Source organism: Zootermopsis nevadensis, unplaced genomic scaffold (assembly GCF_977971745.1).
Source record: "Zootermopsis nevadensis isolate Lab colony 2312 unplaced genomic scaffold, Znev_1.0 Znev_ptg000005l, whole genome shotgun sequence".
NCBI lineage: Eukaryota > Metazoa > Arthropoda > Insecta > Blattodea > Termopsidae > Zootermopsis > Zootermopsis nevadensis.
The window spans coordinates 5462975-5477172 of NW_028259137.1; the positions used below are offsets into that span (position 1 = coordinate 5462975).

General features: G+C 45.3%; 1 protein-coding gene across 6 annotated transcripts in view; it reads left to right on the forward strand.

Moving 5' to 3' along the window:
* Window positions 1–14198, forward strand: part of ttk (zinc finger and BTB domain-containing protein ttk) — a 72187-nt gene that overhangs the window by 10196 nt on the left and 47793 nt on the right. Inside the window, exons 1-2 of one of the 6 annotated variants that reach the window (XM_022084475.2) lie at window positions 11830–11960; window positions 12599–13571. In XM_022084475.2, the coding sequence (XP_021940167.1) occupies window positions 12660–13571 (912 nt within the window). In that variant the 5' untranslated portion in view covers window positions 11830–11960; window positions 12599–12659. Of the gene's footprint in view, window positions 1–11829; window positions 11961–12336; window positions 12421–12598; window positions 13572–14198 lie in introns of those variants that run through there. The other 5 variants (XM_022084474.2, XM_022084478.2, XM_022084479.2 and 2 more) reach the window with 5 other exon arrangements.

Genomic DNA, 14198 nt, shown 5'->3' on the forward strand with positions numbered 1-14198 from the left:
TGACAGAGGACAGAAACGATCCCACCTCGGTTCATCCCAACGGAAGAAATCATTTATTTTGAAATCATCGCCCGGCTTTGTTATTCCCCCAGAGAACGAGTTTCGTAGAAGGAAGGACAAGGCGTTTGAGTCTCTTAATACGTTGCGTCAATTTATGAAAAAGTATTAATTAAAAAGTGTTTTGCTGTGTCCAATGCAGGCGGAACAGACGAAGACTTTAGGAGCATTTGCCCAGTTGAAATCTGTTTGAAAATCAAACTCACTCTCTCTAAATACTAAATTGAGAAATTACGTGGCTGTGAGACCTGGAAAGTCACTAAAGAACTAATGCAAAAATTACAAAATTATATCAACAGACGTCTAAGGTTTCTGCTAAAAATTAGGTGGCCCGAAAATATTTCAAATGAAAAATTGTGGAGAATACAACAACAGATTAAGGAAAGGAAACGGAAGACGATGAGGGCATCTCGAAGCAAATGGAGGAAGACCGAGGATTCCGTGGCGGAGACGTATTGAAAACGAAGCAAGATCACAGCTTTATATCAACCCCCAAGAGGAATGAAAGGAATTAACCAACCAACTAATTAAAAAGTAGTAAATACGTGAAGACAATTTATGAATATCTTACCTAAACGTGTGGGGCCCCAACTTATCTTAGATTTGTCTTCGGCTCTCAACACGGCTGGCCGATGTAAATTGCACACACACGTCCTCGAGAAGGCTCGCTGCTTTGGGTGCCACGATAAAACCACGTAATCCGAATAAATAATTTTCTATGAGGCGGAATTGTGATTTCAAGTGAAATCCTCTGCGAAGTTGAGAAGATTTCGTCTGTCATGAGACCGGGAGACAATCGACTGCTGATGGTATCCGAAGAGAAATCCTGTTTGTTGGAATGGACTCGGAATACAAAGTCGTATTCGCCTTGCTGCCATGTTACGCTTAATTCTCTTTAATTTCAGGGTTTTACACGGACGCCCCCTAGAGTTAGTTGCACCCCAGAAGTTCGCGCAGCGGCCATATTGTTGGCAGTACTACAAGATGATTTTCCTTTTGAGTGTTAATAGCGAGGCCACATGTCGTCATGGGGAAATGTTTCTTTTTGTAAATGTAAGTATGATATTAAAACGTGAATGTTCTTACTCTTGAGTCCGGCCGAGTTCCGGGGCAGAGGGACGAAGGGTGCGAGGAAAAAGGGCCCAACTTACACTCTGTCAACAGCAGATCCCGAACATTGAACCTGGGTCACTGCTGTGACGGCCGGGGTCTGCCTGTCAAGGCCTCAGGATGTTAATTCCTGTCTCACGACCTGACCCTAAGGGGTGTTATCAATTTATTTGTGAACAGGACTGTACTGGCACTTGGAACTTAGCAAACAGCAAACAACGTTGCGATTACAGAGCCTGTGAAATGTTCAAGGCCTCTCCCCCCCCCCCTCTCTCTTAAGAGTCGTCTCGAGAGTTTACCCAGAGGGGTGAGGGGGTCGATTCCTGGATCAGAAGTGACAGATTTTAGCAACATTGACAACTGACTGTACTGTCCTAAAGTTGCCTGTATCATATGCTAACTACGTTAAGGGCGTTCTTTGTGGCCGCGCCTCCATATCTCCGCTGCTTCCAGTATTTGCTTAAACACTCGCTGTTTTGCTGACACATTACGGCGTGTTTGTTTTCGTGGCTGCAGGTCCCACACTTGTCCCAACGCCGCTCAGCAGAAGATGATAGGACATTTCGGATCATAGACTTCGTGGACGGAAAAGATCCTGCTGAACTTTTCCCAAAATTCGGCACAGTCAGCGGGAAAAATATTTCCCAATTAAAAGTTTCCGAAAAAGTTAATGGGTCGTGTTTTTAAGACCTACAGAACTCAACCAGGTTGAAGCTAAGCTGTGATCTGCTTCAGAATATCTCAGATTTGAGGTTTCCTTGACGACTAAGATGTGGATGTTGGTCTTCTGGGTTGTGACTTCGTGCAGACTTGCAGGTGGTTAGTAATATCACCAGCTGGACGCTACGTTCCTCCAAAATATCGGTATCAGCCTTCAAGGCGCGTCACAACGCGGAAGATTCTGTAAACTGGACGTGCAACTAGATCGGCGAAACACACAAAGAACGATACCTCGTTCTTGTTCGGTTGAAATCTCGCTCGGCAGTTTTATGAAATTAGAACGCTTTATCACTAACAGAGAAAAAATATTTAAGAATGTTTTATGGCAGCAGAAATTACGACGTTTCGGGAGGTGAATTATGCTTCCGCAATCTGGTAAAGTGGAAGGTCAGTTTGAACTTCGGTGCTGAGCCTCAGACCAGGACCGACAAATCTGTCTGCGTGCCAATCTTTTGCCGAGATAACCAAAGTTGCCAACTGCAAAAAAACATCTTTGCCAGGGTTCGATTCCCGGGAAGTTCTGGTCACGAGCAGCTCTGGGGGCAAATGCAGACGGAACATGACACTAACTCCAAACGCCGTCTAGCGAGGGCGCTTTTTGTGCATGCCCGTGCGTTGATCTCACTCGCATGCTTCCTCTTTGGAACAGCGTCATCTTTCTTGATAGTTCTCATCGACGAGAAGGGTTGGGGCGTCGATGCTGGACCACCAGGTCAGTTTCTCCACTTGGCCGAACTCTTGCAATGGCTCACAGAACACCGAATCACGCATTCGTTGTAAGTGGCGTTCACACAGAGCGTGATAATTCAAACAGGAGAAAAACGGAGAATTTTTTTAGCAGCGACAGTTGGAAGGCGTGCGGGCGGGCGGGCGTCGCAGTCTTGGGTTCTCGGTGACTGGCTTCAGATACAAATGTGTGTTTCAGGCAGACCGCGTGTTAAAAAAATCCGTGAAATGCAGTCTGTGTGCTTTGTGCCAGGACACAGGCACACCTTCGACTTCAGATCAGTTCCAGTGCTCGTTTGTAACAAAGTGGATAATAAAATGAGAGAATTCCAACCACTGCACTTCCGGTTGGCATGTCATTTCATTCGCAGACCGCATTCCGCGTGTAACATCTGCACGATTACATCGAATAGCTGCGAGGTTGGTGTCTGAGAGAGACAGACAGAGACAGAGCCGTCTGAATTCTTTACACAGCCGTTCCCCCCGGAGCCTAACAGGTGCGAGACCATAGTCGCAACATCCTCAACATTTCTGGTTAACTCTTCGCCTGTCAGCTTCTTCATGACGTCGTAGGTGTGGCGTAGCCGTCCGGAAAGGAGCGGCCCCGCACAACACAACTTCCCTTCCTTGCTTCGATCCTCCGCGTTGTGTCAGGACGAGATTCTGACCCCTCTTTATTGTACTTAAAAAAAAACGAAGTATTGGTGATTATTGAACGCCGAAATTTTTGCATAATTGTGTTTTGGTCCTCCAGCTTGGGGGTTGGGCGTGGGTGTAACAACTTGTTTCGAAATGTTGGATTTACCTAAGAGAAGGAAAGTGGACATGAGATTTGGCACATGGAGACCACTAGGAAGACCTAGACTTGGGAGGATAATATTAAAATGTATCTTAGAGAAATAGGGTGGGGTGGCATGGACTGGATTCATCTGGCTCAGGACATGGACCAGTGGCGGGCTCTTGTGAGAACGGTAATGAACCTTCGGGTTCCGTAAAATGTTGGGAATTTCTTGAGTGGCTGAGCGACTGTCAGTTTCTCAGGAAGGACTCGGCTCCAAAGAGTAAGTGTTAATTTCTAGATTTGAATTAAGTGTTTTTATATCTACGTCGTTCAGCGTAAATGACTTAACGTCATTGTCGGGGTTGTGATATTCCCACACGTGGGCATTCCAGTGAAGGCCTCGATTTTTATAATCACGATAATTGTCACGGATTCCTGGGAAACGCCCAGCCATCGAAGCAGTGGCGCCATCCTCATAGGCCAAAGGCCACAATATTTGCTCTCTGCTGCATTTACTAATTTGTTGTTGTTTACGAGGTTACGCAGTCTCGACATTGATTGCAGGTGTTGAGGAGGATATTTGGGCCTAGGAGAGAAGACGATGGGGTCTGGAGAAAACTGCATAATGACGAGCTTAAAAATCTGTACTCCTCCCCCAATATTGTCAGGGTGATTAAGTCGAGAAGAATGAGATGGGTTGGGCATGTAGCGCGCATGGATGGGACAAGAGGTGTGCACCGGGTGTTGGTTGAGAAGCCTGAGGGAAAGAGACCGCTGGGGAGACCTAGACGTAGATGGGAGGATAATGTCAGGCGGGATCTATGGGAGATAGGAGTTGAAGGAGACTGGATTTTGTTGGCCCAGGACAGGGTCCGGTGGAGGGCTTTAGTTAATTCGGTGATGAACCTTCGGGTCCGGTAAGCCATCTAGTTGGTTGGGTCCACTATTTGGGAAGCCTGAGGGGAAGAGACCGCTGGCGAGACCTAGACGTAGATGGGAGGATAATCTCAGGCGGGATCTGTGGGAGATAGGAGTTGAAGGAGACAGGGACCGGTGGAGGGCTTTGGTTAGTTCGGTGATGAACCTTCGGGTTCCGTAAGCCATCTAGTTAGTTAGAGTCTTGCGGTATTACGATATCCACGCGCCTTGTCTCCGTAAGAACTTTTAAGCCTGCTGACGTATTTCCATGACTCGCTGCGTGAATGTCGTGTCGCTAGTCGCCATCCCATCTTTGTACGGTTTAATTTCGCGCCATCGCACATTCCACGCGTCGTAAGCGACACTCGTGTGCTGTTGTAATGCGTCTTCTGCAACGCACAGTGCCCATTGAGGTCACACCAGTGCGTGTTAGTGGCCGGCACCACGACGTACAGGTGGGCCCCGAGGATGGGTCATGAACTCAGCTGTACGTTTTGCATTAACGTCGTTCAAGCTTTTTAACTTACAAACATAATAACACACTCGTAAGATCTGAGGTTCTCACAACGGTGAATCTGAAGATTTCTGTCTTCTGGGTTGTTGCGCCGTGTAGTCTGGTTCATCGCCCTGATGATGGAGGCAGTATGACCTCCGAATCGTTGGTTGACATCGACCAGACTACACAGTGCAACAACCCAGAAGACAGAAATCTTCATACTCATCGCCCTGATGATGGAGGCAGTATGACCTCTGAAACGTTGGTAAACATCGACCAGACTACACAGCGCAACAACCCAGAAGACAGAAATCTTAATAACACACTCCTCCGACGCTCACTAAGACGCTTTTTCCTTAAGCCCTTCTTACCCAACACCGAAGTCTTAGTGTGGAGTTATTTTTTTAACAATTCCTAATAGCCTCGCCATCTTCATAAGCTCTTGCCACAACTTCCTTGTTCAGTTTCGTGCGCATGTTTAACGACCGAAGACCAAATATTTGTGTCATGAAATCGCATCTTACAAAGGAAAAGGCTTAGAAAGGGAGTTCACGTTGCACACTTTAATGTCCCGAACCAGGTTCCTGCCAGATCCATGGAATTATCCTGCAAAACGTACGAGAAGTGGCAGTTGGGCGGACGGACACACGGATTTTCGTCGTTCAACAACCAATAATCTAAAACAGGAAATGGAACGATTCGATGTAAATAACACACAGCCTTCACGACTAGCGGCCAGGGTAGCTCAGTGAGTGTAGTGGCTGAACGGCAATGGTTCGGATCCCGAGGGGGTAGGTGAGTTTTCTCATGGCCAAAGCGCGTAGGCCAGTCCTTCGGTGCACCCACGCTCCTGCGAGATGCTTATGCAATCAAATCACTTGTCTTGTAACGGCCTAAGGAACTGCGAACACGTGCCGTAGAACGCGCACGTGTCTTTCGTACGGGTGTGAAACTGTGTCCGTCATATTAAGGCAAGGGATGTTTGTTGATGGGATTCTGGGTACAGGCGACTGCAGACAATTCCAAAATGAGAAGTTTCATAATCTGTCATCTTTCAGGGTGATCGAATCGCATCGCGTGTGGGGTAGAAGGGTTAATTTTACGACAAATGGATCTCGAAGGAAATGGACTGGGAAGGCGTGGACTAGACTAATTTTACTCAACGGTGGGCTTTTATGAACACGGTGATGAACCTTCGGTTTCCATAAAAGGAGGAGAGTGAGCGCCACTGTCATATTCTCAACAGTTAATCGTCGTCTGTTCGACGTCGCACGCAGAAGGACGCGAGAGCACATTCCGGCCGGCAGTTGCAGGACTCTTTGCTGCAGACATCCCAATTTGCTGAGGCGCTAATTGAACGGCGACTCGCTTTCTGCTTCATTCATTCTGCTTCACGACGTCATCACGTCTGTAGCTACTGCGCGTGTTAAAAACATATGTCCCGTTAGTTCCGGTCAGACGGGCTCCGAGTACGTCTGTCGTACACGTGGGTTCACGGAGTGAGGGGGCCAGAGATCCGTTTTGCTTGCCACAAACAGCATCACGCACGTCGAAGGATATTTCGCGGTGACCTGGCTTAACGTCGAGTGGCTTCCTTGGTCTCCTTTAATCCTTTACATTTAAAAGAAATCGGCTCTGTGAAGCGAATTACGTCAACGCAATTAAAACCGTTTTTTCCATCTCACATCTTGATTTTTTTTATTACATTTTCGATATGATCCGACAACATTTTTGAAGCAATCTCGTAACATCTGTTAAAGTTACTGAAAACCCAATCAATGTTCTTTTTGAGTTCCATGGCATGGACTTAACTGCTCCTTATTCATAAGAAAACGGGGGTGTCCTCTCATCCAAGAACAGGGTCCTGTGTCAGAGCGCCCTAAAAATTAGCGACATTTGGCAAGGACAGACGTGATCCATGGATCTTAGAGACATTGGATGGGGTGGCATGGACTGGATTAATCTGGCTCAGGTCAGGGATCAGTGGCGGGCTCTTGTGGACAATGTAATGAACCTTCGGGTTCCACAAAATGTTGGGGATTTTTTGAGTGGCTCAGCGACTGTCAGCTTCTCAGGAAGGACTCGGCACCAAAGAGTAAGTTTCTTTAGTGTGTCTCTGAACTGAAGATTCATTTCTTGCAAGGTCTTAAATAATTATGTAAAAGAATTGCTATCGTGGAACTCTACCCACAGGTTGTTTAAGATATTTAGCAATAGTTTTTTTACGTTTCTGCACTGAAGATGGCGGTAGTAGGTTCGTCTGCGGCATGTCCAACTCCTCCTGGACCACACTGTCTCACTACCGGGCACAGCGCAATCTGAACTTCCTCCAATGATGAGCCCCCAAACCCCGTTCCACCCAGGTCGGTAGCTATTCGCGAATCGCGAGACAGAAGTTGTAACGACGTGAGAGTGGCTTCACGAAGGTCTCTGGTGAGCGGGCAAACCAAACAGATGGTTACGCAACGCTGGTCACGGGCCAGTCGCGTTACGTGGAAGCTCCTGCCTGCGAACTGTTACGAGAAGGTGAACAATCTTTCGTCTGTCTTTGTTCGAGGGGTGTGCATCGTGCTGAGAGTGCAGGGGGGCTCTCAGGACAATTTTCGCCGGCGTAATTATTAAAATTCGTAAATGGAGGGAAAAGTTTCCAGGGCTGACTCCAGAGGACGTCATTTCACAGGAGAACTTGAAGTAAATTTTTGCGTGAACACGACTAAAAGCCGAGGCTGTGGGCCGGTCGACCAGGGATGGATTCCCGACATTGGCACCGTCGTGCTGAGGCCCAGCCAGTGGGTACTCGAGTGCGGAGGCTGAGAATGCGTGGAGCTGTCGCGCACATCTCCACGGTCTTTATCCTTAGTTTACCGCGGCTCTAAGGGTTTGCCTCCACGCCCCACATACATAACGTGACAACGTTTATTGCACATTCTGATTTGTAACCTCCGCGTCTCCAGTTGGTCTCCTCCCGAGTAATCTTGTCTAAAACGCAGCTGGACCAAAAATTCAAGCTTCGTCACAGGCACATGAACCAAAAGACAACATTTTCCGTAGTTCTTATTTTAATGTTCGTGTTTTTGGAGAGCAGACGACAGCAAACGTTTCGCTGGCCTCAGGGTAGCTCAACCAGTGGCTGAACAGATAGGGTTTCCGTCATCGTCCCTTTCTTACCTTAAGGCGGAAGCAGAGTATAGCCTCCGAAACGTCGTAATTTTATTATTTTATAATTTAGGCGATGGGCAAAGTCCAATAGAGCAATTTTACATGTCGATTTTCGTCATGAGATTTATTTGTTTGAAGATGAAAGTCTTAAGGAGATCGTAAAAAATGTATCTTCGAGTTTGTCTGATAATACTTAGTTCGCTGTGAACTCTGGAAGTCTGGTTGCTCGTTTTGCGATTATGAATCATTTCATACAGTGTTGAATCAAACAACGAAGTAACGCTGATAAGTGTCACGGAGTCCGGACGTAGCAAGTTCGAATCCTACCCCGAAACTATTCATAAAGACGCCGAAGAAATGCTTAAAGTAGGCCACGACCACTCCCAAAACTTGTCGATGCCAAGAGCAGGTTACGAGAAGCACACAAGAGAATTCTGTATTTTTCTCTCAGAAATTTCTTTTTATGTTTCAGGATTGTTTAATAATGCTGTATCTGTTTTGGTACATTGACTTGAAATCATGGTCTGGAGGTTTCGTCGCTAAGTTCTCGTAAAAGACTGAGGGCCAGCGAGAGCTGGACTTCTTTCCGAAGGTACTCTGTTCGATCTCACCAGAGAATGCCCGGATATAAAATGCAGATTTTTTTGGTGGGAGGCCAAGAAGGGAATTTTAAGATAATTTTAAACGTAAAGGATCCAAGGGACACAGGTTTTCCCGATGGTCTGCCACGTGTCGAATTTGAATGAGAGGGCCGGATGTTTGTTGTGTCGTCTTGTCATTCGTCTGCACCGGATCCACTCCTCGCTGACATCAGGGACAATCTTTTCCTGTATCCAGGACTCTTCTCCCTGAGACCCGCGACTATGAAGTTTTCTTTGTTTCGCGTGCGGGAAATTTCCATCATTTTTACAGGACAAACACAAATTCATGACGAACCATTTATTGCACAACAATTTTCCTTTGCCACGGAGGGTGGCTGTTTGTTTGCCTTCAGATGTTACGTCTGAAAACAGAGAGTGGAAGAAGATTACCAAAATGCACTCTGCGTTTTGTTTTAAAAAAAAGATTGACGCTTTTAAAAAAACTTTTGTAGTTCTCTCGTTAAATATGCGTGTAAGTCCACGGAACAGAGTTCTTCTTAAGACGCTTGTGGTCGCTTAGCTGATCAAAAAGATTCTTGGCTACTTTGGAACCCGAAGGATCGCACGGCATGGCGCGTCCACAGGTTGCGGAGGGAGGATAATATTAAAATGGATACTAAAGGAATGTGGATTTTGGGTGTTGATTATTTTCTTCTGGCAGATGATGGGGTCCATAAGGTGAATGCCTTGACAAAATCAGCGTCTGTTAGCTTGTGAATAAAAGCTGGAAAAATACTTTTAATAATTTAAATTTTAACACAACTTGCCTTTTCTCAAAATACTCTGTTCAATCCCAAGTGTAAATATTTTAACTCTGTAACCTTGACAAAAGCTTTGAAAGCGGATTCTGAAGTATTTTTAATTGTAGGATGAAATTATTTGCATCTGCTTGTAATTCTTATCTTGTTTTCAAATGCGCCCTGACCTCGAAAACCGAATTAGTTCCGGAAATCAGCACGTTTTTGTGTTGCCGAGAAATATTACTAGGTCACCATAAAATATAGTTTCAGAACCTGCGTGGCTCGAGCAGCCATCGATCGAGATTACTTGCTGCTGCAAACTGCGACATCTTCCAGCCCGTATGGAGCAAAACGGTGATGCGGGCGTTTTAAATCGATTCACGGAAATACAGTTTCACTGTCAGCCCGCAGATTAACAAATTCTTTGGCCAAAGCGATTATTCTTATTACAACAAACATTTTCTCCCACTGACCAAAACAAAGTTACCGAAATCTTATGAATGTATTCCCTCTGACTAGAGGCGATCGCTTTATGCATTAAAAGTTGCCAGGGAGCGGAATTACGATCGCATAGCAACGGAGAAAATTTGACGAAAGTTTTCATAGAAAGTTTGCTTCGTCTAAAGATATGTTTCCTTTCCTAATTCAATGGAATTTTGAGTTTTTGATTTAGTTAGAAATTGTTTAATCAAGATTTCCGCTTCGCAAGAGGATACGATCTTCGTCCTACTTTCATGAACGCACACTTACACGTGGACTTGTGATATTATGACGTGTGTGTGTGTGCGCCCTCCCGAACAACTGATTGATTTTCACAAAACTTTGTTTCAGCGTCATGTCACTACTTTAGTCCGAGCCAGATGAATCTGCTTCGATCTGTGCTAGAAAATATTTGATCAGAGCGACCGGGGGGGGGGGGGGCAAGGCGGTGACACCCCCCCCCCCCCATTTCGACCTTTCAAAAGCCTCGTCCAGCAGTTTTAAACTTAACTGAAATATTTGGATTTTAAACGAGATGACGTGGACAGACGAAGACAAGTTTAATCGGCTTATCTATTAAGAGTGAGGTAGTGATTGGGTTGGGGGGGGGGGGGGTCGAAGCTTGCGATATCGTTTTACTTAAAGGTGAATCCCGTTTTTCCTTCATCGGGATGACAGTTTATTTTATTATCTCAAGAAAGAAACGTATTTGTAATGCGCAAATTTATTGCATGTAGAAGTGCGCCCTTTTCGATCTCCTCGCTATTTCTGTGTTCTAAGACAAAATCGCAGTCTGTGCCACCGCCAATGGGCTTCGGGTGTTCTCGTTTAACCTAACCTAACCCGTGCACGAAAGCGGAGGAATTCTTAGAGGTTTGGCGTGAATTTTCTGCAGGCTTCGATCCCATCCTTTATTTGCTATTTATCAATAGGCCTTTATCTCTCGTGTTTGATAGTTGGTATCTGCGTCTGCCCCCTCAATCAGCTCATAATACACCAACTTCCTTCACAAGCCCCTTCTGCTAGCATTCTCACGTTTGCCTCAATGCCGCTGTGAGTTTTGGATCTCGTTCCTGAGAACTGAGTCTGTACCAAGACGAACCGATTTCATTCCGATCAATAGCCTTTCAGCCATCTTTAAAACGTTCAATACAGCATCTCTCTTCGCTGAATGCGATATGTAAAATTATGGGAAAGAAAATAATCTTAAATTGGGGGGCGGCTTCACTCTCTCAAACACACAACGAACTTCCGAAGGAGAAAGTGTCACTAAAATACGGAACTTCCACTGACAAGAACTTGTGTGCGCTTGAAGTAGCTTATGTGTATTTTTGTAGTCGGGGTTGTTGGCCAGGCCAAACCCTTTTCAATGTTACGACACTGATATAGCCGTTCACGCTGTACGTACGTACGTGAGTTGGTAAGGGGTCAAACACCCCACGCTGCCCTAGCCACTACACACGTGGAGCCCTCTTCTGTGGCCCCCGCCCCATTTATGCCTCAAGGCCGCATTTCTGTTGCGGCACAACGTTACGTATATTTTTTCTTCTTAGTGACAGCGGAAGATACATCCCTCACTTCTTTTATACACGGCAATGGAAATGAGAAACCCACATTCCAACAAGTTTCATCCCCTTTTATTTGTTTTCAGTTCTATTCGCACGGGCTTTCCAACTTCTTAAAAGAAAATGTCGCCATATTGTAATGGATGATTTTGAAGTCTGATATTATTGCTACGTGAAATGTTTTGGGGGTCACAGATGGTGAAAAGTTAATATTTTTTAATACTGAAGATAGGTTCAGAACTTGATCGAAGGTAAATAAATGTATAAATTCATTTTATACAACAGCGGGCAGCAATTTATTTCGTACTTTGACGTGTAACATTTGGGTTTTTTAAAAGATGCAATTTTAGTTAAAACAATGAAGCAACAATAAACGACAATCGAAAACCCCACTTCCACTCGCCACGTTTTCCGTTTCCACTACTACGGACAGGGGTCCACCGGGTTTTACCTACAACCAGTGGATACTTGCTGACATGGCGTCTTGAAGCGCTGTGAAGTATTTCGATCCTAGTAAAGGATTTCATCCCTCGTCGATGCCAAGGCTGCAAACATGCACAGGTAATGGTATGTAAAGTAGAACTGTTCGAAAAATATATTATTTATCACTTTGATACGATGAATTGTACGTGTCATTATATATTATTGATTTTATCCGAGATTTTACAGGATTGAAAATACGCAGTAGGGTCGACGACTTCTTTTTACCCCGAAAGAAAATCAATATTATTCGGAAAATTGTCGTCGCCAGTACAGTTTTATTACTGCTATATTTTAATCGAATTGTTCACTTTGAACTGCGTAAGACGGAGTGTTCTTATTTTATTACAAGTGGAAATAGAACCGAGTATTTCCCGTTAAATCAACTAGGCCAGGGGGAAAAGGGTTGCGTAAAAGGTCTCGCCGCGGGAGGGGAGGGTGGGGTAAAGAGCTTATGATAAGAGCAACATGGCGGAAGGGCTGGGTTGGCAGTGACGAGAAAGGGTGGAATTCTAAAAGGATTCACAATATTCTTGATCTCCGTGAGGTGCAGTTTATTTATGATATTGATATCTGAAACGTTTTCAAGTGACTAGTTAAAGAATTGGCCATGATATATGTGTTAGGCGTAATTGTTGCCACCTGTGTGATTCATAGGGTGTTTCAGTTTGATAATTCGCCCGTTGCACTTCGCACTAATTCTGAATATTCAAATATTTTGACAGGAGTTTGGATGAGGATTGGAAAAGCCACAGTGCCACCTGCTAGCAGCCAACATCGGTAACCATGACGTCAGCACTGTCATCACAGCGGTTCTGCCTGCGTTGGAACAACCATCAGTCAAATTTATTATCTGTGTTCGATCGGTTACTACAAGATGAATCTTTCGTGGATGTCACGCTTGCAGCGGAGGGTCGTTTACTCCGTGCCCACAAGATGGTCCTGTCAGCATGCAGCCCATATTTCCAAGCTCTATTTATAGGGCATCCTGACAAACATCCAATTGTTATCCTGAAAGATGTACCATACTGCGATATGAAGAGTTTACTGGACTTTATGTATCGGGGAGAGGTAAGCGTGGATCAGGACAGGTTAACCGCATTCCTCAAAGTTGCTGAGAGCCTGAGGATAAAAGGACTGACAGAGGTAAATGAGGAAAAGTGTGACCTTCCATCAATAACGTCTTCCCTCCTGTCATCTGTGCCGCCCCCAGTTGTGACTACACACACGCCTCCTCCGCCTCACCTACACAGGATCCATCCCACGTCATCCCCTCATAAACGTAGCATCCCAATGCCTTCAGCCTCTTCTGCCACCTCCAGTAACCCGTTGTTGGGTTCGGCACTAACCGCACCCAAAAGAAAACGTGGAAGACCACGAAAACTGTCTGGGAGTAGTGGTGGAGCCCCTACAGTGCCTGGTCTTGCAGAAGGTGCTACATCTTCCTCTGGCTCAAGTAGCAGGCACCAATCTGCAATAGATGGAAATGGAGACGCCGAAAACTCGCCTAGACTGCCGTCCGCAGATTCTTTGGTTGCGCAAGGATCACCTGAGTTGCTGGAGGTGAAGATGGGCATGGAGTTTCAGCATTCACCAGCCACAAATTCTGGTGCATCCAGGAGACCATCAGATGGTGAGAATGGGTCAGGTCCTGGGCCCAACACGTCGTCCACAGAAGAAGGGAAAGCGCCAAACAAGGTGAGTCATGCATTTACCAAAGTGGATTGCTTGAGATGTGAAAGCTGGTATTTTATGCGGCCTTTATAATTCTGTTCACACTCAAGTTGGCTGCAGGTATTTAAAATGTTAATGCTGGGGTTAACAGTGTAGTGGTGTGATACTGCCACGCATAGTTACTTGAACTGCTCCTAAGATGTGATGCGCAGCTGTGGGAGACGAATATTGTCCGCTGATTCAGTTACCAAAATATTGTCTTTGCAGTTGAGAGATTCAGTGTGATTAGTAATACAGTGGACTGTAGCAAAGTGTGGCTTTGATTGTTTCATATTGGCATTTGTTGGTATATTCAGTGCAGAAAAAAGAAAAATGTATGTACAGGTGAATATGTAGCTTCGAGTTGGCTGGAAGTAAGGAAGTATCGCTGAAATTGCTTAACACATTTCAATCAAAGTTTTACGACTCTGTTATTTTGTGGAATGTATGTGCACATCCAATGCGCCGATATTGATTTCCTGCCTTTTGCCTTTTTTGCCCTGAATGTTTAAATTACGTGTGACCTGAGTGAAAGGTAAAGTCTGGCCAATGATGAGGAACTCTGTTATTGAGGGGATTAGTTGCTGAAGTTTCCCCTCTTTTTATGAAGGA